We start from the raw sequence: 26,352 nt of genomic DNA on the forward strand, positions 1-26,352 counted from the left end.
TAGTCATATTAATAAGACGCTTGGCGCATAATCGCCTGCGTTACCGAAATGCAGCTTGGTCCTATTCTGGTTTTGAAAAACAGAGTTATTCACACCGTGTTTACTATGCCGTTAAATTTTTGCCACAATTACATCAGCGTAATGTCAAATACCGCGTACATAAATGTGTTTCACATGTATGTAATGTGAAATACCACATACAAAAGCATGTTTTGTGCATTCAAAAATGTGTTTCGCGTGTAGAAAACCGTCCACACACGCACTCACAAAATTGTTTTTATGCTTACGTCTTCTCTCTGTTACGTATGGAAACCTACGGAGCCTGCCAGGGGATATCACGAAAATATTTAAGATTGCGATATAACGCAATACTTTGCAATATATTGCAATAATTCATGCGAAATTTCGCAGTAAGTTTTCCATTTTTATTGCGTTATTTTGCAATAAAAATAATTATTGCAAAATAACGCAATGTTATTTTAGGAAGGAAAAGACTTCCACTTCCGGGTCGTAGCTTTGTTGGTTGGAGACATTTTTGTGCTCGAGAGATGTTCCAGAAGAGGACATACTTCGCATACGCAGGGATAAGGTATGCACTACTAATTGTGATCGGTTAGTAAACAAAACGAAGTTGTTATCAATTTAAATTTGCATTAGTTTTCTACAGCATTTGTGTTAACTCCAAAGCTTTTAGTTAGCTAGGTAAATAGCCCAGGTATATCTCTCTGTTGGCCCTTAACAATAACACTACAGATATCCATTTAAAACTGAAGAAGTACTGATTATATTGCTGGTTGACACTTTTGTGTTTTCTGTTTCCTTCCTCATCTAACTTTGCAGGATATGCAACTGGTAGAAATATAGAGTTTATGACACAATCTGAACCTGCTGAAATTGCCGTATTTGTTGAGTGCATTTAGTCATTACTAAATCGGGCATTTACTTAATTAGTAATTCATAAATCGTGGGGGCGGGGAATGGCACAGTGGCCGATTGGTCATCTACCAAACCAGAGGTTGTGGGTTCAATCCCCGGCCATTGTGACCATGTCAAAGTATCCTTGAGCAAAATGTGAACCTCTTAGTTGCTCTACGTCATCATTTGGTAAATGAGGTACAGTGTGAAGCGCTTCGAGTACAGAAGCGCTATACAAGTGAATTACCATTTACCACTATTCCTTAGCTAACTGAAAGTAAGTTTAAATAATTACTTTAAAGACTCTGTGATATTTTCGACACATGCTAGTTTTCAAATTTGCTTAAATGTAGGGTAGAGTGAATAACGAGAGCTGAGTTGGATTGTTATTAATATATTTGGTACTTTTTGCCTTTCCAAATTGACACGGCTGTGTTACCGGTCATGTCTGATGACGAAATCCAAAAATATATTCCATCCTATGGAGATCGTGTTACAGTTTTGTCATTCTGCCACCAACACAACAACAATGGTGACAGAAGCTCTCCTAGAAAGATTACGAAGCAAAATAGCGTCAACAAAGAAGAAAAAACGGAGGCCAAATGAGTACTGTGAGTAGAAGAACAGATATGTCTAGAAAAGGAAATGAATCAGCAACAAAAAAGACAAGAAAAGTTTGAATTGGATGGTTGAATTTTGTTGGAAATGAATAGACAAGTTAGAACAAAGAGTGGGGAAGGAACAAGGCAGATCAGTGTTGCAAAGTCAACTACAGTTCAAGAGGTATTGAAAATAGGGACGGATTTATTTTTTCCACAAAACGTCTCAACAAAGGGGAAAGCTGAGGACTACACATTTGAAATTTGTAACTTTAAAAGAACAAAACTTTCTCCCAATGCGACAGTAGGCCAGATCTATGATGAGACAAAACTGGGAATACTTCGCTTCTACATTTGCACCAAAGAAGTATCTGAACAGTTCCAGTCCGAAAACCCATTCATTCATTATCCATACCGCTTATCCTCACAAGGGTCGCGGGGCGTGCTGGAGCCTATCCCAGCTGTCTTCAGGCAGTAGGCGGGGAACACTCTGAATTGCTTGCCAGCCAATCGCAGGGCACGCAGAGACAAACATCCGCTCTCACAATCACACCTAGGGACAATTTAGAGAGTCCAATCAACTTACCATGCATGTTTTTGGAATGTGGGAGGAAACCGGAGTACCCGGAGAAAACCCACACTGGCACGGGGAGAGGGCACGGGAGAACATGCAAACTCCACACAGGGAGGCTGGGGCCGGGATCGAACCCACGACCTCTGAACTGTGAGGCGGACGTGCTAACCAGTCGCCCACCGTGCCGCCCTGTTGGCAAACAATATGTTCCAAAAAATCTGCAGACTTAAAGATGAAGTCAACCGCCAAAAATTCATATTATGAAATTAAAATGCATATGTTCTATGCACCTTCACTCGTCTAAACATGGCATTGAGGTTAAGTTACGTTTGTGGAATATGAGTTACGCAGAAAAATCCACCCGTTTTTTTGCCATCTCTGGGGGTGGCCATTTTGTCACTTTTGTCGACTGAAAATGACATCACAGTTGCTCAGGTAACGACCAATCACAGCTCACCTGTTTTCTGAAGCTGAGCCATGATTGGTGGTTATCTGAGCCCTGAGCATTTGTGATTTCATTTTCAGTTGACAGCAGGTAACAAAATGGCCACCCCATTGAGATGCACAAAAACGGGTCGATTTTACTACTTAATTCATATTCCAAAAACACAATATTAATCAGAATGCCATATTTTGATTAGTGGGCCTGCATAGAACATATTCTTGGGAAGAAAATGTTTGGGTTGACTTAACCTTTAACAGCAAGCTGGGATTGCTCAAGAGATGGTGTGAATGTAATTCTTTTTGCATACAATTTATTGTATAGGATCTCCAGGACAATATGATGGATTATTCACCTGTGAATTTATGGGAAGAAGTCATCCCATCAGAATCAACAGAGACTTCATTGGATCAAGAGAGAATACAATATGTAACCGTGCGAAGAGTGCTAGTGATTAAAGATCTTATCCAAGCATTTATGGACAAAAGCATAATGCTTTCAAAGGTAAAAATGAAGTTTGCAAATGAAATAGCCGTTGAAGATGCAGGAGTATCACGAGAGGTTTACACGGCCTTCTGGGAGCAATTTCTAGAACTGTGTGAAGGAGAAGATAAGATAAGAATGCCTTTATTGATCCCACAGTGGGATAAGAATGAGAAACTGAACGAGTTCCTAAATTGACACCTGATTTTGGTGAACTTGAATGGCAAGCAGTGGGCCTTATTTGGGTCAAAGGGTTACCTGATTATGGTGTTGTGCCAGAAATGTTGGCATAGGCATTTATTTTGGCCTGCATCCTTGGTATTGAGTCAGTAGATGACAATAATCTCATGACGTCATTTCTCAACTACCTTTCTCCCATTGAGAAGTCATTTGTTGAGAGAGCACTACAGGGCACTAGGAACCAAACAGATGAAGAGGACTTGCTGGACATTTTCTCAAGAATGGGCTCGCACACATTACCAGAAAAAGAAGACTTGCAAGTTGCAATTAAAACAATGGCTCACAAAGCCATTCTTCAGGAGGCCAAGTATGTAATAGATTGCTTTGCGACACAAATGGTTCATGTCAAAGTGCTGTTGCCTAATAAAGAAAGTGTCATTGCTATGTACAAAACAAAACAGGCATCGGGAAGGAAGGTCTCACAGCTGTTTGAGCCCTCCCAGGTTGCTCTTACTCAGATGGAACAGGTTACATTTGCTTACCTACAGCGATATGCGAAAAATGCTGACCAGCAGAGAAACTACTACGCTTCTGTACAGGATCTTCAGTTATAACTGTTGATAAAATTATTGTGTCTTTTAATAGGCAAACAGGTCTTAACAGAAGACCTGTAAGTCACACCTGTGGTGCAACACTTGAACTGCCTTGTACATATAGCTGTTATCCTGATTTCCGTATGGAATTTGATAATATCTTGGCTAGCAACTGTTGGGAAATGGATATTGTGTAAAGCATGCAAGACATGCAAACAGTGTTACAGTGTCAGTGTCATCTTGAGACTTAAGATTACCCCTTAATATAAACACTCATCCAAAATCTTTGGTACAAAAAGACTTATGTCAGTTAAGGCATGGTTTTATGTGATGATGCACTTTTTCCTAAATGGAACATTTTCTTATTTCTTTTAACTTTAAAAACTTTTTTTACAGCAATCCTTTGCCATTCAGTGCAGTTTTTGAAAGGCACAGTTTACTCTCTATGTTACATTTTATAGTAAAATAAGTGTTATTGGTTGGCAATGCTCGAATTGTCGGTTGCACTTTTTGCGTAATGCACAATCACTGATTGTATTTTAAAAATACAAATGCCATTTGTGTTCTGATCAATGTTAAAGAAATTGTTAACAGACTTTAAAAAATATTAAATGTTTTTCAGCATTTATTGTGGGCTTTTTCAACACACACTTCACAAATGCAAAACATCTGAAATAATTCAGTACAAAGACCATCTGAGGAAAGAGTACCCAAGTGGAGCACATCCACGCTGAGAGGGATGACAGCCCATGGCCACGGGTAGCACCACCACCTCAAAGACCCCCGGGCCACAACAACCGGGGCAGCCCCTAAGTATAGCGCAGGGAGGGCAGCCACACCTCTCAGCGCGGAGGCCCCCCTTGAGGAAACACTGGAGGTAAAACCTAGATGGAAGCTAAAGGAAAATGACAACAAAGCTAAAAAGACAAAACAATAAAAGAAGCTAAGAACTATAAAACAATAAGATTGGAAACAAATAGTAAGAGGCGGCACGGTGGTCGACTGGTTAGCACGTCCGCCTCACAGTTCAGAGGTTGTGGGTTCGATCACAGCTGGGATAGGCTCCAGCATGCCCCGCGACCCTTGTGAGGATAAGCGGTATCGATAATGGATGGATGGACTTGTATTGTTTACAGCAATTCTTTAAGCTTCTCTCTCAGAGACACATACAGGTCCAGGGCTTGATAGATCTCAGATGGTATCGACAAGTTGAACTCTGTCATCAGGATGTTGCACACTTCGTAGACATCTGTATCACAAGGTATTGACTGGCGAAATGTACATCTTGTTCTGCACACTTGCAGGTTATCATTGTCAACTGGAGAAAGATAGTCTCGCGTTCCATAAAGTTCAGGCAGCGAATACATCACATTGGGTTGACCACTGGGAACATTTGGGTTTGGAGATGGTCTGATGTTGTGTGCGTTCCAAACCTGGACCACGTCATCCAACTCATCCTGTAAAAATATACATAGGTAGTTATTTATGTTGGCAGAAATGTGATCATGTCTAACTTTAAAAAGCAGCTATAATCAGTAGTGGCGTGCACGTCCGCCTCACAATTCAGAGGTCGTGGGTTTGATTCCGGCTCCAGCCTCCCTGTGTGGAGTTTGCTTGTTCTCCCCTTGCCTGCGTGGGTTTTCTCCGGGTACTCCAGTTTCCTCCCACATTCCAAAAACATGCATGGTAAGTTGATTGGACTCTGTGAATTGCCCCTAGGTGTGATTGTGAGTGCGAATGTTTGTCTCTGTGTGCCCTGCAATTGGCTGGCAACCAATTCAGGGTGTCCCCCGCCTACTGCCCGAAGACAGCTGGGATAAGCTCCAGCACGCCCCGCGACCCTTGTGAGAATAAGCGGTATCAATAATGGATGGATGGATTTATATTAGGGCTGTCAAAGTTAAAGCTTTAACTATGGAGATTAATTCAAATTTTATAAAACGTTAAGAAAAATTCAACTCAGTTGACAAAGTTTTATTTACTTCTTGTGCTCACTTTGCAGGCAAACTTAGAGGAGAGTCACTGTCGCATAGATGTATTTTTACATAATTTTACTCTAAAAAGTTGCTCGACAGCTTACTGGAGAAGTCCAAAATAATGTGCGCACTTTGCAAAGCCAAATTCAAATACCATATTAGTTGTACATCTTTGATGTATCGTTCAACAGTTGTATTTTTACAGGAAAAGAATAATATTCAAGGATCAAAGAAAGCTAATAGACCAGTCTTTGAATCAAAATATACTTTCATTTTTTTTCCCATTAATTAATTAAAAACATTGATTCCAAGATAAATATCTGTTCCGAACTGAGTAAAAAATGGTAGTTGAATTGTCAATTATGGACAATATTTGGCGATTAGTTAAAAAATGTTCATCGCTTGACAGGACTAATATATATATGAGAGAGTAATATTTTTTGGGTCAAAATAATTGACATTGGATAATTTTCCGCGATCTTTCACAGCACACTAATGTGCCATGGCACACTGGTTGAGAATCACTGTATTAGAGAATAAGTAGATCTCAGATCAATGAACACATCATCAATGATCCTTTTAAAAAAAAAATAGTCTTAACCTATCTTTTTTCATTTAATTAGCTAATATTTTGCAGGTAGTTGGAACAAGTGATGTCCTTTCCTGTGTTCGAAAGGAAGCACCTTTTCATCTCTCTTTGACCCGGTGACATCATTCAACAAAGGTAAAATAAAGTTGACATAAAGGTTCGGAGATCTGACTTTCAGTAGAGGCCTTAAAACCTGATCGCTTCAGTTGCCATAAAAATAAATAAACATTGTGTGAGCCACTGTAATGGATACTCTTGTGTTCCAGAAAACAGTGGTAGGTGGCTCAAATAAGCATCGCTGTCTTTGGAGTGCCAAAATGAAATACAGTAATTGAATGTGCAATATTAAACATTTCTTAGGTGGTGGTGTGCTGGACCCCTGTTTATAAACTTTAAGCTTCAGAGGGAGTCAATTTTTCACGATGTGAAACAACATTTGGTTTTTGGATACAACATTGTGGAACTTGAAATACATAAATGCACGTCATGAATTCACACACATTCTCTCTCTCTCTCGCTCGCTCGCTCGCTCTCTCTCTCTCTCTCTCTCTCTCTCTCTCTCTCTCTCTCTCTCTCTCTCTCTCTCTCTCTCTCTCTCTCTCTCTCTCTCTCTCTCTCTCTCTCTCTCTCTCTCTCTCTCTCTCTCTCATGACGTGACGTGACGTGACAGGAAAAGGAGGGAGGGAGGTAAACATGGCGTCTGGACAGCAATGGGTGTTGGTGGAAATGGTGCAAGCCTTGTACGAGGTATTTTTCTTCTCTCCGCAACACATTTTATCAAACGAAATGTACATAATTCATGTGATTCCAACATACTTGTATTAATCTTAAGAAAATATTACGCGTTATCATAGTTGCTAACTTGCGGAGTCAAGAAGTACCTGAAGTATTTGTATTGACATACTCTCAACCAATCGCGCGTTGCGGCTTTTTGTCATGTACGAACCTGTCACCGAACTTACTGTAAATCTAGGAGGTTGTCGAATGCTTATAACTCTTTCCAACGGCGTGGCTGGAAAGTCATAAATATAGTCAAGTGGGTGAAATTCTGTGTAGGTCATGACGTAATTTAACGTGATGCGGAAATTGCCGGTTTCGCAGCTTGTGTGGATAAAGGCCAATTGTTGTAACAATATACTGGAGAAACGAAGGCTACTCACGTGTTATGTATCCTGAAATTTAGCAGTGTATACGAATTACTAACGTGGGTTAGGTTTAGTTGTTAGTTGTAGTTTTTAAATTGTAAGTGATGTACCGCAGTTAACGTTGGTCGTAGCCAAATTAGATTCTAAGGCTCAGAGGTACGGAACTACGGATGTAGAAGTGCAAAGGTATATGGGAACGTACCTGTGCCCGCCCACCAAGATGCTTGTGCCCCGCGCTTGAGGCACGGATTTCTAAAAATGACGTTTATTTTTTCCAGTTTAATTTTTATTATATTTCGTAGTTACTATTTTTGTGTTGTAAAATATTATTGTTGAGCTGTTTATCGGTAAGGCAGTAAAAGCATAAAGCAACAATGGTGTATTTGGTTATTGATGGCCAGCCAATCTGCAACTGCCTATAGGCCTAGATAGATCAAAAAGACGCTGGCCAACAGTGACAGATGCTTACCCCCTGTGGCGTCTGACCGGCTGTTGGCATGTCACGCGGGAGGAATACACCGCAACGACAGACAGCGACACTGACCATTAAAGTACCTTCTGCGCATGCATAAGATGTAATAACCTTCCATACCAACAACGGCGGTAGTCACCATTTCTCATTTTTAGAAAAATCCAGCTGTTGGCTGGGGGCGGATTATAAAAACTTAAACAATGCATTCAGCAGAGCTGGGCAGTCCGTCCCTGGGCCGGACATTTTTGGGGCGGAGGGGTGGTGGGTGACAAATTAAAAAAAAAATGTCTGGACTAAGCATGACCGGAAGTTGATTTTAGTCCGGCCCACTAATCGGCCCTCATGCGTGTGACATGCTCGTGAGGCGGCCAAAAATCATCTTAGCCTACTCGGTGAAATGCTTCTTTTTAGGCTTCTTTCTACTCCCGCGTCTGCGCGAGCGACAACTGCTGTTATAGGGATTGTGGTATTGCCCCCCGGCCCCCTCTTGTAATTGTATGCCCCAGTTGCAGGTGGGAGGCGTGGGTTGCGTGATGTGACGATAAGGAAATACAAACACGCTTGAGCGCACGTTGCTGTCTCACATGTTGCGATGACATACAGTTTCCCACACGGAGATGGATGCACCACGCAGCTCGTTGCTGCAGCTGCAAAGTAAACATTACTAAACAAGCTACTCACCCACGTTCCCCCTTAGTCGCCACCTTCAAGTTTTCGCAATAAAATTAAATGCCTCGTCTAGTCATCCCGGTCCCTTTATGGTTGTAGCAGGCATGATATCCATTGTTGTCGCTGTCTTTTTGAAGCGACGCCCCCCGACTTGTTTCAAAACAATTTGTGTCCACGAGTATATTCAGACACTAGCACATCAAGGTGGAGTTCATGCACTTTTTCTGGGGTTCCCTACTTCCGGAAATACGCCATAGCAAACCTGCATTGTATAGTGATTTGCTGGTACGCTTTTATTTTGAAGGCCGGGAAGGAGGGGAAGTGTGCAAAATAAATAAGTAACTTGACTGCGACTTGTGGCCGTCTGTTGAACCCAAATAATTATACAATACGACAAATCCAACCCCGGGGCTCGCAATGCAAGTAAGCACACAGTTGGGTAAGTACTACTGGCGCATTAGAAGCGTGTCTACAGCGGGATCGAATAGTAAATTAGCCAGCTAATGATCTTTAAAAAGCCTCTGCCGTTAGCGTCGCCCGCAGCGACGTCAATCACGGATGCTTTTTTTTTTTTTTTCGGGTCGGGGGGCGTAATGGGGCGGGGGCTGACAATGTTTATGAATATGGCCGGAGGGTCGCGGCCGGAAGGGTACCCAGGTCAAGGGTGGGGGGTTGCGGCCGGACCGGCAAAAAATGGTCAAGTGCCCAGCTCTGGCATTCAGCTACATTCTTCGCTAGGGCTGTTCGATTTTGCCTAATAAGAAAATCCCGATTATTTTCTCTCAAACCCGATTTTACGATTACGATTTCTTTGTAAGATAAAAAATAATGAAAAATAAAGTATTTTGAATGTCTTTTATTTAAACTTAATTTTTTCTTTCTTTGAACTCAAAATGCCAGTCAATTTAACTCGATACACACAGAACAATTCATTGGGATTGACAGGATTTTACTTGGTTCAGTTCTATTCCAGGCAATTTCCAATTTTCAATCCTGGGCTCCTAGCTCACCATCGACCTGGCCAATTTCGTCAGTTGAGCATACGCTCCACTTCAGTTCCTCACCCATTCGGCAGTCGGCTCAGATAGTCGGCTCCTGCAGCAAACAATCCCGCACATGTGTCACTTTCTCCTCAGCTTTTCCGCATTTGTCACTTCCCTTTGGTGCTGCAATCACTGATTTGCTAGCTAACAGCCAATCAGTGACCAAATGTCACGACTGGCGACGCCAATCCAACATGCGTAACCGCCCCCAAGGCGTTTACAGACGGGTTACGACACTACGACGGTGGCCACTACACTAAACAGACGGCGCATTCAGACGCCACGACGCTTCACGACCCCCGACGTCGGTTTGGTCTATCAAGGCCTTAACACGTCCTTTGTGAAAATCATGGGCGTTGATGGTACTGGAGATGGGGGGAAGCACCCCCCACTTTGACAATAACTTTGATTTGTCTCCCTCTCTTTTCCCCCTTAACTTTCGCTCGTAAGGCCGCAAAGATCTGCGGTGAAATGGAGAGGACTAGTGTATTTATGTCCGGGCAGTTATGTCCTGTTTCAACTACTGATGCATTTAAGTTAAACAACAACGTCAGAATTTGCACCTTTGGTTCAGTACTTCATGAAGACAGACCTCCAACATGGCCAGGAAGACAAATCTTATAAGTCCGACATTAGGGGTGTAACGGTACGCTAAATCACATTTCGGTTCGGTTAGTTTTTTGGGAAACTTTGGTTCGGTATATTTTCGGTCCAAAAATCAGATTTTTTTTTTTTTTTTATGTTTATTTTGAAAAGATGACAAGTAAATGGTACATTTTTTAGAAAAAATAAATAAAATTGAACCATTCGGGTGATATTCTAAGAAATTACACCAGAATAAAAAATACACTAACAATAAAGATCTCTTAATTTTGTAAATTATCAAGACACTGGAACCTTTAAACACTCAGCAGCAATAGCCTATGACACACCTAAGTATTCAAGTTAAAGACAAGTTGTCATAATGTATACACTATTTGTGATTAAAAAAAAAATACATACAATAACAGTTACAATTATTGCTAACTATATTAAAACTCCTTTTATAATGAAAAAAATACAGTAACTTTAAAAAGTCTATGAAATTGTATACACTTTTTAGGCATCGAAATCTTTGAATGTTCAACAGCATATTGTAATGACTTGGGTTATCTATGTTGTGGTCGGATTTGTGTGTTCCTGAATTGTGATGTTTCCGAGGTTCATGAATGCATCGTATGGCAAGAGAGTGGAGCAGCGGAGAAAGAAGAGTTCGAGCAGTTGTACTTGGATGAATAAAAACGTTATAATTAAACTACGTCTGATGGCCTGTTCCTGGAAGACGCTATAATATGATAAATCTCGCTATTTAAATTTGACATTTTGGGCTAAAAAGACTGCTTGCTTCCTCGTCTAAGAAACATTCATAGTCGGATGATGTCGTGCATGTTAGACGTGCTAGCCGCTAGCCGCAACATAGCCGCCGATTTCATGTAGCAATGTTGGCACACAACTTTCTGACTTATCCAGGCACCTTTCCCCATCGGCGGTGGGGAACAGGAAAGCCAGAATGTTCCCAAACAGGAGACCGCAGTGTACGCGGGGACCTTCGAGCTCTGGCTCTTTTCTGGCGCTCTCTTTTGTGCCGCCACTCTCGTCTCCCGCATGCAAACAGTCAGCGTCCATGTGTAAGCTCGCGCTAATAAGTGGACCGAACCGAACACAAGTGGACTGAACCGGACATGCCATACCAAAACGTATTAGTACACTCGAGTGTACCATTACACTCCTATCCGACATAGATCTAATTTTTTACACTGGTCAACACGACATGTTTTCCTGAATGTTGGTAAGCACTGGGATCATGCAATCCTTTCTTGTGGTGTTGAGTGCGCTAAATTTCCACACTCAGTGGAACTTGAACACACTGTCATGAGTCTGCTCAATGTAACAAAATAAAAAAGTATAATTTTCTCGACAAACTTTTGTAGCCTACTTTATTTTTACTTAGTTAGGTCTTGTGACATGTACTCACAACTAGCTGAACTGAAATACAGATGTTTAAATATCCGTCAGATATGTTATTTTTAATGCTGAGCCAACGTCATTTTTTTACAGTGTGAGAGAAGCTCACGGCTAAGAGGAACAGGTTAACCGATACTAGCATGTCAAAGACAGGGACCTCCTTTACTTGTAGGCCTACACCACGTCTCCATCCGGAGTTGTTTAAACGGGATATCATGCATAATATTGTAAGAGTGTTACTGAGTCGACCGGTCATTTATTTGAACGAAGTTACGCCGCTTGACACGAGTATGGCGCACGGCCACCGCACCCGCACGCATGCTCCGTTGGTTGGGTTCGTTGGTTTAAATGCTTATTCTTCGTTGGTTTAACTTCTTCGTATTTGGAGGCGGATGCACGCAGCCTTCATCACGCACCATGCCGCGTGAAATAAATCTTCAATCATACTACAAACAAGCTGTTCACAAACTATATTAAACTCTGCCTTTACAACCAGGGAGCAATTGATGCACATGTGCCTCGCTCAGTGGCACCTCAGCCAGTAGGAGGAAAGTGTTGTCATGGCTAACTGGCAACAACTGCCCCATTCCAATCCAAGTAGCTCTCCTATTGAATAGCCACTCTCAAATAAAAAAATGGAGACGTGACAAGTTCTCTGAAATAATCTACTATGTCTTCCTCAGGCTCCATCGTATCACCTGGTTTTGGAGGGCATCCTCATTTTATGGATAATCAGGCTTCTCTTCTCTAAAACATACAGGCTCCATGAGACGAATAAACTGACTGAAAAGGTAACTAGTGCGTGTACGCGTGTGTGTGTGCAAGCACATGTGACTACACTACTCTCCTTTGAACTTTGCAGTTCATTCTTTGTTGTAATTAACAGGAAAAGGAAGATCTTATTGAGGAGTGGCAGCCTGAACCTCTTGCTCCCGCTATTTCCAACGATTCACCCAACATTCCCTACGATGTTGTCACAGGGTAAACGTTGAGCAAGCGCAGACTTAACACTATAAGCAATTTTATCTTTATAATCGGGCTCTCTGCACACAATGCTGTGACGTCATATCGGTTGCGGATTGGTCGAAATATAACAGCTATGTATTCATAGCTTCACATAAATAACTGAATATGAGTTTTATAAACGTTAGTTATTTTAGTCCAACACCAACACAAACAATACTATTAAGCACTGTGCTGAAAAGGAGCAGCTAAATGCACCGCCTGAAGTAATCCTTTGATGTTTTGATCCAAGGTCATTTCTAATGTCATTCACCATGGTCATTTGAATTCCGAACTTTAGAGGCATATTTCTCCCTCAGGCTTTGGTAGATTTTCAAATTGTGTTCTGATTTAATGGTTGATTGCTTCTGATCATTTAGTATGCTGTGATGGCATTACACTGTAATTGCAGTATGTTTTTGTCTTCTCTAATCTTTTTTTTTTTTTACCACGTAGCAATAATCTCTTTTTTGTATATTATTTTGAAGTATGTAAGTCATATTTTATTTCACATCTTGAATGACAGACCTCCCAGCCACAAAATCATAATCAATGGAAAAGAGTGCATTAACTTTGCATCATTTAACTTCCTGGGTCTCCTTGACAATGAACGAGTCAAGGTCAGTGTTTCAACTACATTCATCCTTGTAAAACTACATACTTGTGTTACTGTAGATTTCAGCACATTTTTCTGTTGAGTAAAAGACTATTCGCTTGATCATGTCTAATTAGATAACATTTTTTATTGCAGCAAAAGGCACTGTCATCTCTGAAAAAATATGGGGTCGGAACATGTGGTCCTAGGGGCTTCTATGGGACGTTTGGTAGGTGATTCTTTTTTTTTTTTTACTGATTTTTTTCTTTCATTATTGTGTGCTGTATTCTTTTATTATTGTGAGATGTATTTTCTAAAGTGCAGAAAACTGTAAAATGTATCCTCATTTGTGTGCTATAGTTGTCCTTGTGAAGCTTGTGAACCCAGGCACAGTTTTCAAACAATCCTGTTTAAATTTTCCGGAGTTGTTTTATTTAGAACAAGAACAGTAATCTGTATATAGATGACTGAAAGCGCTCAAGACCATGGGCGATTTCCCAATATCGATGCAAACGTCCTTCTGGAGATGTCTTTGTGCATGGTTTGTCTCAACTGGGTCTATGTTTCACACAGTTTGACTCCACTCTCAAGGACTACGTACAATAATCTGCTTCAGTTTTATCATTAACTCATTCACTGCCAGACATTTTCAGACTCTCTTTTACCCTAACGTTTGAAAAGATTAGAAAAAATCTAAATAAATTCCTGGGATTGAATGGCTGCCGCTGAACTGTGAAAAGACAAGTACATTTGTCATTGGCAGTGAATGAGTTAATATTCTTTTCTATGAAATGTATGTTGTAAAAAGACAAAGTATTCTACAATACCTTGATAAAGTATTCATACTTCTTAAAAATGTTGTGACCTTGCAATCAAAAATTAGAATGTACAGAATTTTGTTGTGATAATAGACGAACACAAAGTAGCACATAATTGTGAAGTGAAACAAATATCAATCTGAAACGAAACGTGGTGTGCATTTGTTTTCAGCGGCCTGTACTGTTCGGTCTTAGGCAAGTTACTTCCAAAATGTAATGTACTGTATATTACTAGGTACTTGCATTCAAAAGTAATGCGCTTCTTTGCAATATTATTGTCTGTCTACAGCCGGAGTGGGCAATTCCAGCCCTCAAGGACCAGTATCCTGCATGTTTTGTATGTCACCCTGGTGCAGACCACCTGATTCAAATGATCAGGAATCAGACCTTGCTGATTATATGATCATTTGAATCAGGTGTGTTGCAGCAGAGATAGATGGAAAACAGGCAGGATAGCTGGAATTGCCTACTCCTGGTAGAGAGTAATGAGTTACTTATTACTTTTAAGTTACTTTTTAGTTCACAGTTAAGTGTAATTCCTCATAAAGTGGAGTGGGAGGCACACACATATTAAAGTCGAATCAAATCAAAGATTATTGGTAGAGCGCTTTTCATAGATGAGCATTTAAGTTCTTCACATTGTTAACCCCCCACGGCCTACACACGACCCAGAAGAACCCAAGCACACATATGCACTTAAACAAATATAAAGGTAAAGAAGAGTATATGACTAAAAGAACAAAGAATGGGTTCAGAACATCTGGTGAGGAAAACACATTGAGGTCTATCAATTGAAACTGCAAATAGTGGTTATCATGAATAGCTGAATTACAACAATGTAATGATATAGAATTAAACAAGCCAAACCTTTACATGAAGCAACGCAAACTCTTTTTCTATGCCTCATTTATTTAACTCCTGATTAATAAAGGGTGGCTACACAATCATTGAACAAAAAGTCTGTGAAATTAAACATGTTAATTAGGGCTGTTCAATTTTACCGAATAAGAAAATCCAGATTATTTTCTCTCAAACCCAGTTTTACGATTGCAATTACGATTTCTTTGTAAAATAAAAAATAATGAAAAATGAAGTATTTTGAATAACATCTTTAAACATCGCTTTATCCAGAAAATTCGGTTGCGGTTCAAAATCACTTAATCGAGCAGCCCTAATGGTAACCGTTTATATTATTTCAATAATAAAAAGAAAAGTACACTTCAAGAATGAGGTAACAGCGACCAGACAGGGCATGTTTTGTCATATAAGTATTTTGAAACCTGAGCATATATCCTGCCCTGAAATAGAAGTAAAATAAAAGAGCAAGCCAACAGTATAAATCATGACTTACATTGAACATTTCAAAATATGACTTATTTCAGTCCCACAGAGTCTGAGAAAGTGTACCAACACGTACGTACCTTAAAGAGACACTGGGGTGAGCTTAACTTTGGCACTTATATAATAGGTTTGCATGTAAAAATGGCATTAGTACTAAAATGCCCACCTCAAAATACTCTGAATTTCTGACATTTAGTGACGCTAAACTCGTGTCAACTCTCAGGAGGGAGATAGCGGTTTGCAGCAACAGCAGGCAGATGGGGCCATTCCTCATCCAAATAAATGTGCACGTCTACTTATTTCCACTTTAGTCTCTGTAAATATCCTGACTGGTGTTAAATGCCTTGCTCGTCCTAACCGTGATCAGCAAAGAAGCAGTGTTTTTTTTTTTTTTTTTTAAAGCAAAGAAGCAGTGTGCGCTGCTCCCAGCCTATGTAGCTCTGCTCACTTCCACATTTCCTCATTCTCATATAAATCAGCCACAGAGAGGTTAATCCTTTTGATATGTTGAAGTGGGCATTAGCAGAGATGTCCACATACATTTTGATGCCAATTGATCGCCGTTTTTGGACGTTATAAGCAATGAAAGTACAATGATTTCCAATGGAGAGTTTGGAACTCCGGCCTAACAAGGATAGAATGGTAGGGGGCGCGGCCATTCTGCTCATTAACAAGGGGCGTTGTTCATAGAGTCACTTATTTCCTAATTTCTCCCAAATGTATTGATAAAATAGAAAATGACAACTCTTTTCATTTTTCTGATCAAAAAATATATAAAATGAACTTCTTAGTGAAAACATGGCCATCCCGGCCACACCGTCCCTTTAAACTCACTCACAAACAATGTGGTTTTAACAGTGACAACCTTATATATGTAAACACTCATCACCCATACGACCATGAGCACACGCCCAGCACAATTATTAATCTGGCTGTGCTGAACGTGCGCTCACTTCAAAACAAAACTTTTGTTATAATGACTTGATTTTAGACAATAACCTACAAAGTATTCTTTTATCTGAGACATGGCTTGGTACAGATGCTCCAGTTGTTCTCACCGAGGCTTGCCCACCGATTTTTTTATTTTTTATTTTCTACCAGGGATGAAAAAAGAGGAGGTGGGACTGCATCCATTTTTAAAAATCGTCTTATCTCAAAAGAGATCATTTTTAACTGATATTTATCATTTGAACACCGTACATTTGTTTTTAGCAGTCCCCCTATTATCTGTGTCACTATTTACAGACCTACCCATCATTCCACTTCTTTTATCAGTGAGTTTTCAGATTTTTTTATCGATTTTATATTCCACTTATAGCAGAATTTTAATAACCGGCGATTTGAATATATATAATGTTGACGACATCTCGGACCCACTGTCCAGAGAATTTTAAAATCTTTTCAACTGTCTGGATTTTAAACAGCATGTTTCACAGCCAACTCACAAGGGAGGTCACACCCCAGACCTGCTCGTAACCTGCGCGCTGTCTGTCGGTGTGTCCTCTGTTGTTGACTTGGCTGTGTCAGACCATTTTTGCGTGTATTTTAACATCGCCCCGATGAGATATCGAGATTTTAAAGAGCACTCCTGCTGGCATTTTACCTGCACCATGTGATTTTATTGTTGACAATTTAAACAAGAATCTTGAATCGTTATTAGATTTAGCGGCTCCACTTTTAACCAAAACTATAAAAATAAAGAATGTGTCCTCGTGGAGAGATGATGCAGTCAAGACATCAAAAAGAAAATGCAGGAGTGCAGAGAGGAGGTGGAGAAAAACTGAACTTAAAGTGCATTATGAAATATTATGTGAACAACTCAAATCCTACAATAAAATAGTCAAACAGGCAAGAACATCCTATTTCTCAAACCTCATCTCAGTTAATAAGAGCAACCCTAGATTTCTCTTCTCCACCTTCGATTTTTTTAACCAACTCCAATTTTAATAAGTCCCCACAGACCAACAGACGCTCTCTGTGAGGACTTTGCAGACCACTTCAGAAGTAAAATCGATGACATAAGGTCCAGTCTTTTAGCCTGTCAAAACATACATTTTAATACACCTGGACATTCATTTTTACCTGAGGAAACACTGGAAAGTTTTGCCCTGGTTGATGCAAGGACACTTGGTCGAGTTTTCTCCCAAGTAAATCCAACAACCTGCCTTCTAGATCCAATTCCCACATCTCTTTTAAAGACATTTTATGGATTTTTTTGAGGAACAGATTTTGAATATAGCCAATTGCTCTCTTCAGACAGGTGTCTTCCCCACGGCTTTTAAAACGGCGGTGGTGAAGCCCCTTCTCAAGAAGAGCAATCTGGACCCCAGCGTTTTTAACAATTACAGACCAGTATCCAACTTACCATTTTTAAGTAAGATTTTAGAAAAACTGGTCTTTCTCCAGTTAAATTATTTTTTAAATACAAACAACATTTTTGAGAAATATCAATCTGGTTTTAGGATGAACCACAGTACAGAGACAGCCCTTTTAAGGATTTTAAATGATATAAGATATACCACAGACGTGAAAAAACTCAAAGTCTTGGTGCTACTGGACTTAAGCGCCGCTTTCGATACAGTTGATCACCAAATTTTATTAAACAGACTTAAAAACCTGGTGGGCATCTCCGGTACTGCTTTTAACTGGTTTTACTCCTATCTCACAGACAGACAGACGTTTCTTCGTAAGCATGGATACTTGTTCCTCCAAAACCCATGAAATTAAATGTGGGGTTCCCCAAGGTTCAATTTTAGGTCCAATACTTTTTAATCTCTATATGTTACCCCTTGGGGATTCATCAGAAGACACGGCATCAGCTTTCACAGTTACGCTGATGACACACAGCTGTACATTAGCGTGTCTCCTGATGACACAGGACCTATTGATACCCTTTTAAATTCTATTTTAGATATTAAGTGATGGATGGCAAAGAATTTCCTACAGCTCAATCAGGACAAAACCGAGGTTTTAGTTATCGGCCCTGAAGGCCAGAGAGAAAGACTTTTAACAAAATGAATAGATTTTAAACCCTCACAATGTGTAAAGAACCTGGGCGTTATTTTTGACTCTGAGCTCAGTTTTATTCCTCATATTAAACATTTTAACCAAGATCGTTTTTTATCATCTTAAGAATATTGCCAGAGTCCGCCCGTTTCTCTCTCAGGCTAACACGGAGGTGCTGATGCATGCTTTTATATCATGTCGTTTAGATTATTGTAACGCCCTGCTCTCTGGTCTCCCCAAAAAGAGTATTTCTTCCCTTCAACTACTGCAGAATTCAGCCGCTCGGGTGCTGACGAGAACCAGAGGGCGGGAGCACATTACACCAGTTTTAAAATCGTTGCATTGGCTTCCCGTGTGTATCAGGATTGATTTTAAGGTACTTTTATTAGTTTATAAATGTCTTAATGGTCTTGGCCCATCTTATCTATCTGACTTGCTTTTACCATGGCGAGGCTGCATTCAGCCATTTTGGTCCTCAACTTTGGAATAGCCTGCCAGAGGACGTCAGGTCTGCAGAGACTGTTGATATTTTTATGGGGAAGCTCAAGACATACCTTTTTAGTTTGGCCTTTAAATAATTGTTCTTAGTCTCTTACTATTTGTATCCAATCTTATTGTTTTATAGTTCTTAGCTTCTTTTATTGCTTTGTCTTTTTAGCTTCGTTGTCATTTTCCTTTAGCTTCCATCTAGGTTTTACCTCCAGTGTTTCCTCAAGGGGGGCCTCCGCGTTGAGAGGTGTGGCTGCCCTCCCTGCGCTATACTTAGGGGCTGCCCCGGTTGTTGTGGCCCGGGGGTCTTTGAGGTGGTGGTGCTACCCGTGGCCATGGGCTGTCATCCCTCTCAGCGTGGATGAGCTCCACTTGGGTACTCTTTCCTCAGATGGTTTCTCTGTGCCCTGCCCTGTCTCTTTTTAAGGTTATATGTGTGTGCGTTTGTGTATGTGTGTGTGAGTGAGTGAGTGCAAGTGTGCTTGTGGTTGTCTGTCTTTGTATATACTGCAAGGGAGGGAGGGAAGGTGGGAGCGGGTTCTCTTTTTATGATGTATTTTGATGTTTTTAATGTACAGCACTTTGAGTTGCTATGTTAGATATGCAGGCCTACGTTGCAAATACGTCCCATACATTTTGTAAATATTTGAGTTTTTTTTGTGGCTTTATTGTGTCGTGGCATGTCTGCAAAATACAAACATATTTGTAAATATTGGTAATATAGTAGAATAGGATAATGCAATTAAATGGTGCAGTCTTAATCCAATTAGTTCTGACTGAGTGTAAAACTGTTGATACATCTGCAAGCAGCAAATGAACAAGGCATCTTCACAGATTGTTCACTCTGCCACATTCAATACGGCTGCGACGTCGATGTTGGTTAGGCGGGTACTATGTACAAATACTCTAAATGTTGTCTGTGGTAATGCCGGCCAGCAGGTGTCGCATATTCAAGACTATTGCCTGCAGGAAACAGTGCTGCCAAATAAGAGGACAGTACAGGACAGGATTATCAAAAATATGGAGCAAAGTAAGTGCTGTCTTTAGGGTGATAATACTTTTCCCCTCAGAACACAGCATCAATTTCAAATGCCTGCTTGCGACTCATCAGTTGTTTTTAAACAGCTGCTCTAATAATAAGATGCCTTTTTGGACAGAGTCTTTATGGGAATAAACCTGTTTGCTTGCCTTCTGTATGCAAGAGATAGGACCATTTAATGATTTTCATCAGCAGAAAGAGCCTTCCCAACCTCTTATTTCTTACTATGCATGAGAATAGTGACTCAATGTGGAGCAACCTACTTAAAGGGAAAGTCAACGCAAACATTTTTTTTCAAGAATATGTTCTATGCAAACCCACTAGTTGAAACAGGGCATTCTGATAAATATTACGTTTGTGTAGTAATAAGTGTTTATCCACTCGTTTTTAGCCATCTCTGGGGGCGGCCATTTTGTCTTCTGTCGACTGAAAATGACATCACACCTGCTCACAACGACCAATCACGGCTCAGATTCAGAAAACAGGTCAGCCGTGATTGGTCGTTGTGAGCATGTCATGATGGCTAAAATCGGGTGCATTTTGCTGCTTAACTTATATTCCACAAATGCAAAATTAATCAGAATGCCGTGTTTCAACTAGTGGGCCTGCTGGGAAGATATTCTTGAAAAAAAATATGTTTGGGTTGACTTCCGCTTTAAGTAGTTTTCCCTCACGTTGGCTTAACTCAGAATATAATTATCAAACCTATTTGAGATTGATATCAGCTTTCTGAATCGGTGGGAGAATGACACAATTCAACAGGAATGCTTCTTTAACATTTGTCTAACGTTAGACGTCTAAGCATAATTTCATAAAATGCTGTACTGTAAACAACTTTTTTTTCTCCCCAGATGTTCACCTGGAGTTGGAGAGTCGGCTTGCCAAATTCATGAACACAGAGGAAGCTATTATCTACTCATATGGCTTTGCTACTATTGCTAGTGCGATTCCTGCTTACGCCAAGAGGGGAGACATCATCTTTGTGTAAGTGCCATCTTTGCAGACTATAACTGAAAATATATTCAAATACTGAAGTAAATGATTCCGAATGATTTGTTCTTAATGTGCGGTTTATCTATAGGAATAAATTAAAATGCAATGTTGGATAGATTAAGGACTTTTATTTCGAAAAGTATAAGCACACCTGGTCAAATAAAGTTTGGTGTGAACCTAAGATAAGAACGTATATTTTGGCAAAAGATCATTTTGGTCCTGAACTTTATCACATTGAACCTGTCCGCAGAGCAGTGTGTTGACAGCTAAGGTCTGGTACTCCACCTCTGGAAGCTGTTTGTTTCCACTCCATTCCAGAGGAGGAGCGGACATGTTATTTGTGTCACTTAAATGATATTAAAAATGAACTGGATTTTTTGTTTTATATTGTCCTCTGTATCTTGACTTGAGGTGGCAATCATTTTGTAAACTGTTTGATGTGGCTCATATTTGTTTGCAATATCAGGGAAAGAAAGACTCAAGTAGTGTATCTGTTTAAGTATAAGCCATTATATTTGGCTCAGTTTCTGTTATGTGCTTGGGTGCAACATGAGGGGACTCTTTTTGTTTGATATACTGTATTGCCTATTGTCTATTTTTGTGTCTTATGAGTCTATGTGGACTGGGCACCTTTAATAGTGCATGACACTAAATGAGAAATAAACTAACTGCATCTCTTATATTGTGTTTTTGTGCAAATAGTATTACAAAGTATCTTGAGCAATGCCATCAGTACATCTGTCTTTTGACATTTTAACTTCTGTTTCCACGTTTGCATTGCTTGAATTTGTTTCACAGAGGGACACATTTGTAAAATTGATGCATAATGTCTTGTTGCTTAAATGTCATTGTTGTATTTTGTCTTTTGTGTTTGTATTCAGGGATGAGGCAGCCTGCTTTTCCATCCAAAAAGGCCTACAAGCTTCCCGCAGCTTTATTAAATACTTCAAGCACAATGACATGCATGACTTGGAGAGGCTTCTTAAGGAGCAAGAGTTGGAGGACCAGCAGGTTGGTAAATACAGGGCACAGTAATATTTGTATAGGTCCTGTCTTGTTCGAAGACCCATATGAGGCTTAAAGAGTCAGAGAGTGCTTCGGTTGCTTTTTCTGAGCATTGCACCATCTGGTTGGCAACAGTCTCTTTCTTTTCCCTTGAATAATCCTTAGAATGATTTTCACCATATTGTTTAGCCATGGGCAATCAGGCAGAAACATGCTGATGTCTCACTGCCTTGGCATTGTTAACATACTTAAATAGCCAAGACCAGCCAAGTTATCACACCAGCTCATCGATAATGATGATCAGTTATCAAGTGAAAGTCATTGGCAAAAGTAATCTGCTGATTAATTGATAATTGTAATGGAATTCTAATGTACTATGATTTCCGGCTTTGCTTCTGCATTTTGATTGGATTTTGATGAACCTTTTTTATATATCTTTAATCTGTATAATTTGTCACAAACTGACCTTAAAGTTACACTGACCTTATTCTAAGACCAGGTAAAGACCAGATGATTTTTGTGTCCTAAAATTAAATGTTTACCAGCGGTACTTAAGTTTTCTCGCTAACTACAATACAGGTAGGCTGTTGCCATTGAAATAGCTGTTTCAGGGTATGTGGGAGGAAGAGCTGCGGAAACTGCAATTTCCGTTGAGCAGAATATATATCCTTTGCTATAATGTAATTCTGAAAAACATTATTGGCCGTTTTTGTTGCAGAACCCTCGTAAGGCTCGAGTGACTCGCAAGTTCATTGTAGTGGAGGGACTGTACATCAACACTGCTGACATCTGTCCTCTTCCTGAACTGGTAATTTGAACATTGCTTATTTCTTATTATCAATTATGCATTAAAAGGCCCAACTTCCGAATATGTGTAGCGGCTGGCAGACCTTGTACACTCGTGGTCGCCAACAAAACACGTAACTTTGCAAAGAACCACTCCACAAATGGATACCCGGCACATCATAGGAGCGCCTCCTAGTGTCTTTAGTGACCTTAGTTTGAAACTATAAATAGGCTTTGACATGCATGGCGATTTTGGACTGATGACACATGGACTTATATATTTATATCTCAGTACGCCACGACCTCCTCCGGGTCGGCGTGGAAAAGCTTGGGACGCTGGCGGCATGGGGAAATGCGGTGGCTTCGGTCTTCTGTATTTTGACTGTAGTATGTAATACTCTTTTGAGACCGCAAGATGGCAGTGTAAGTGCCCACATGTGTCCAAAACACCCACAGTTCCACAGTGCACACGTGGACACAAGAGCTAGAAAGTGCTGTCCACGTATGTGGCCACTAAGCCTTAGGAGGTTAATAGGTGGAAAAGCGCTTTACAAGGGAAAGAACATTTACCAAGATCATTCTGCTTGAGCAAGTACCAGTACAAGTAGCAACATGTAATGTATTTTCTGTCAATATGGACCTTTGTAGTGGTTTTACAAAAAGAAGCCTTTAAACGAAACCCATTCATTTGTGAAGAATTAGCTTTCTCTTTTCAGTGTTTGAGTCAAGTTTTTGTTTGTTTTTATAGAATTAATTCAGGACTAATTTGTATCATTTATTACAATATTGTCATTCAGGTGGACCTAAAATACAAGTATAAGGTGCGGATTTTCCTGGAGGAGAGCATGTCTTTCGGTGTGTTGGGAGAACATGGCCGAGGGGTCACGGAGCACTTTGGAGTCAATGTAGGTACTTTCAATTTGATAAAAGATTAATGCAACTAATGTTCAGCTGTTTAAGCACAGGTCTGAGGAATGACTCTGTTCCTGTGTTGAACTGCAGTCCATACTGTACTCTGAAACTGTACTCTGATGTACTCGTATCTCATGTTTGTGCAGATAGAAGACATTGACTTGATCAGTGCTAACATGGAGAATTCTGTGGCTTCCATTGGAGGCTTTTGCTGCGGACGCTCTTTTGTTATAGACCACCAGGTAAAGACAACAATGTTGAATTAAAAAAAAATGTCTTGGACAATTAAGCAAAATGCCATCAAATGGGTATTTCTGTGAAACGTGTTTTACCTTCCCCCCATTGATTACTCTGGTTGGACATCGTTTGAATATGGACGATTCCGGTTCTTTGATTCGATTCCGGGTCCTAACGATTCTCGATTCCGATTCTTAACTAAACAAAAAAAGGAGTTATTTTTGGACAAATCATATGAACTTCTCTGTTCTTTTTACGATTTGTGAAATTTACCATGGATTATTCAAAGGACTGTTTTTAACCAGTACATTTATTTGAATACATTTTTTGTATTATTATTTAGTATTATTTTTCACAAGAGCTTTATTTTTGAGTTCAAGACAATACAATAATGCAGCTGTTCCTGAAAACATGCTACTGAACACCAATTGATTGGATAACCTTGTCTTGCTTTAGAAAGAAAATATATATGACAAACACAACGCTGCATTTTATGGGCAAGCAAAGAAAGTCTATCTAATCCAAGCAGTCTATGTAAACATATGATGTATATGTATGTACAGTATTTATGTATATGCTGCAGCTGCGTATGCTATAAGCTAAATATTAGCTGGATATGTGCATTTGTGTGTTGAACTTGTTGGTTCAATGTTGCAATTAGACGTACTTAGCCGATTCTGACTTTTGGGTCATAATCTGCATCGCGTCAGTTCCATGGCTAGGCGTCGGCCGAAAGAGCCAGCCTGGCCGGCCCGGGCAGGATCACCGACCCCGCGAAGGGCGACTGCTGCCACCGCGGCGGCTGCTGGGAAGATCCGTGAGAAGGGCCGGGCGCACGCCCAGAGTCGCCGGCGCCGTGACCCGCGCTTGCCGGCTGGTACGAAGCGACCGAGAGGACCGGCAGCTTGAGTGGGGGCGAGCTTCCGTGCTATTGCGACGCAGCTTCGGCGGCAGGAGCCCGGGGCTGCGCACCGTGCGTGCACACTTTTTCGGTCGTACTTCGTTTATAGCTCTTCCGTGCGGCTAACTAGGAATCGAAACTTAGCACCGACATTCTAAAATCTGAACGGTTCCGGGAGAACCGGAGTGATGGATCCGGTTCCACTCGATGCCCGATTCTCGGTGCCCAACCCTACTGATTACCATTGAATAAATGATTGAAAAAGGTAATATCATTTTTTGTTTAGCTCTTGACACTGCCTACCGCTTGTTACTTGCTACAGTCAATAAAACGTATTATATTCATTTCACTCGCCACAGGAATAAAGCAGTTGGTTTCCTCCGCATTCCAAAAGAGCTTGGGGTAAGATTAGATTTAGAACAGGGGTGTACAGCTCCGGTCCTCAAGAGCCGCTTTCCTGCCCGTTTTCCAATTCTCCTTGCGGCAACACACCTGATTTAAATGATCAGCTCATCAGCAAGCTCTGAAGAAGCTTGATAACGATCATGATCTCTTGAAACAGGAGCGTTGCAGCTGGGATAGATGGAAAACAGGCAGGACACCGGCCTTTTAGGGCCGAGTTTGGACACCCCTGATTTAGAAGATAAAGACTGGAGCAAAAGATCCGGCTAGAAGTAGCAGTGTGTCATTCCGTCATGACCGCCAACGGTGCACCTTGGTCGGCCATGCATGGGCCGACAGCCTGCTGAAGTCAGCGTAAGTGAGTGGCGGGGAAATGATCCTGAAACTCCCGCGCCACGACAGAATCCGCCATAGTCCCAGGGTGAGAATGCTTTCTGGCCACCAAGGACTGCCTCTCTGGCGTCCGTGAAAGCATGCGCACCGCTTGGAAAGAACTAGAGAGCTCGCTCTCAGACAAATTTGACAAAGTGCAGAAAGTGACCGACCTGAGGATTTTTTTTCTTTTCGCTTTTAAAGGTATTTTATTTCAGTTTTCGACATCTGTTGCCTCATTTCCGTTTTTCAGCATCAGCTCTAAATTTTCATTTCAGTGCGTCCCTTCTCTACAATATTTTGGAGTTGTTCAAGGTCTCCAGTGACGTGTCGTGATTCAGTAATAACAATGCATGTGTCATTATTTTGCAGCGCCTGTCAGGCCAAGGCTACTGTTTCTCTGCGTCCCTGCCTCCCATGCTAGCTGCTGCAGCCATAGAGGCCCTCAGCATCATGCAAGAGAATCCAGGTTCAGATTTTTCAATTCTTTCTCTTCACATCAGGCCCCTTCATACCAAAATTACGTTATGCTGCATTCACGCCAACTACATTGGGAGCGTTTCTGGCAGCGCGCTTGAATTGGAGTCAATGTAGTTCACGCGGGCGGGCGCGGTTGCGTGCGGGGCGGCGCGAATAATGCGTTTGGAGCGGTGGGACGCGGAACGGTGGGACGGGGAGCGAAGCACCAAAAATCCGCCCATTCGCTCCATTCGGCGCGTACAAAACAAGTGAACTTTTATGCCATTTCGCCTCGCGGCAGCCAATCAGCA

At 40.9% G+C, this 26,352-nt stretch overlaps 1 protein-coding gene and 1 pseudogene across 3 annotated transcripts in view; both read left to right on the forward strand.

The window, feature by feature from the left end:
• Positions 1-524: 524 nt before the first annotated feature.
• The window catches only part of sptlc1 (serine palmitoyltransferase, long chain base subunit 1), a 30,966-nt gene continuing 5,138 nt past the window's right edge, over positions 525-26,352 (forward strand). Inside the window, exons 1-13 of one of the 3 annotated variants that reach the window (XM_086053749.1) lie at positions 525-589; positions 6,386-6,486; positions 7,022-7,091; positions 12,368-12,475; positions 12,571-12,665; positions 13,213-13,306; positions 13,438-13,510; positions 20,826-20,958; positions 21,849-21,978; positions 22,691-22,780; positions 23,556-23,663; positions 23,817-23,912; positions 25,955-26,051. In XM_086053749.1, the coding sequence (XP_085909875.1) occupies positions 7,062-7,091; positions 12,368-12,475; positions 12,571-12,665; positions 13,213-13,306; positions 13,438-13,510; positions 20,826-20,958; positions 21,849-21,978; positions 22,691-22,780; positions 23,556-23,663; positions 23,817-23,912; positions 25,955-26,051 (1,054 nt within the window). In that variant the 5' untranslated portion in view covers positions 525-589; positions 6,386-6,486; positions 7,022-7,061. Of the gene's footprint in view, positions 590-6,385; positions 6,487-7,021; positions 7,099-12,367; positions 12,476-12,570; positions 13,307-13,437; positions 13,511-20,825; positions 20,959-21,848; positions 21,979-22,690; positions 22,781-23,555; positions 23,664-23,816; positions 23,913-25,954; positions 26,052-26,352 lie in introns of all 3 variants that reach the window. The other 2 variants (XM_086053747.1, XM_086053750.1) reach the window with 2 other exon arrangements.
• Positions 1,351-2,873, forward strand: LOC147135099 (uncharacterized; annotated as a pseudogene).

This window comes from Filicampus tigris, chromosome 15, assembly GCF_054856515.1.
Source record: "Filicampus tigris isolate MCC_2025a chromosome 15, RoL_Ftig_1.0, whole genome shotgun sequence".
NCBI classification, from domain to species: Eukaryota; Metazoa; Chordata; class Actinopteri; order Syngnathiformes; family Syngnathidae; genus Filicampus; species Filicampus tigris.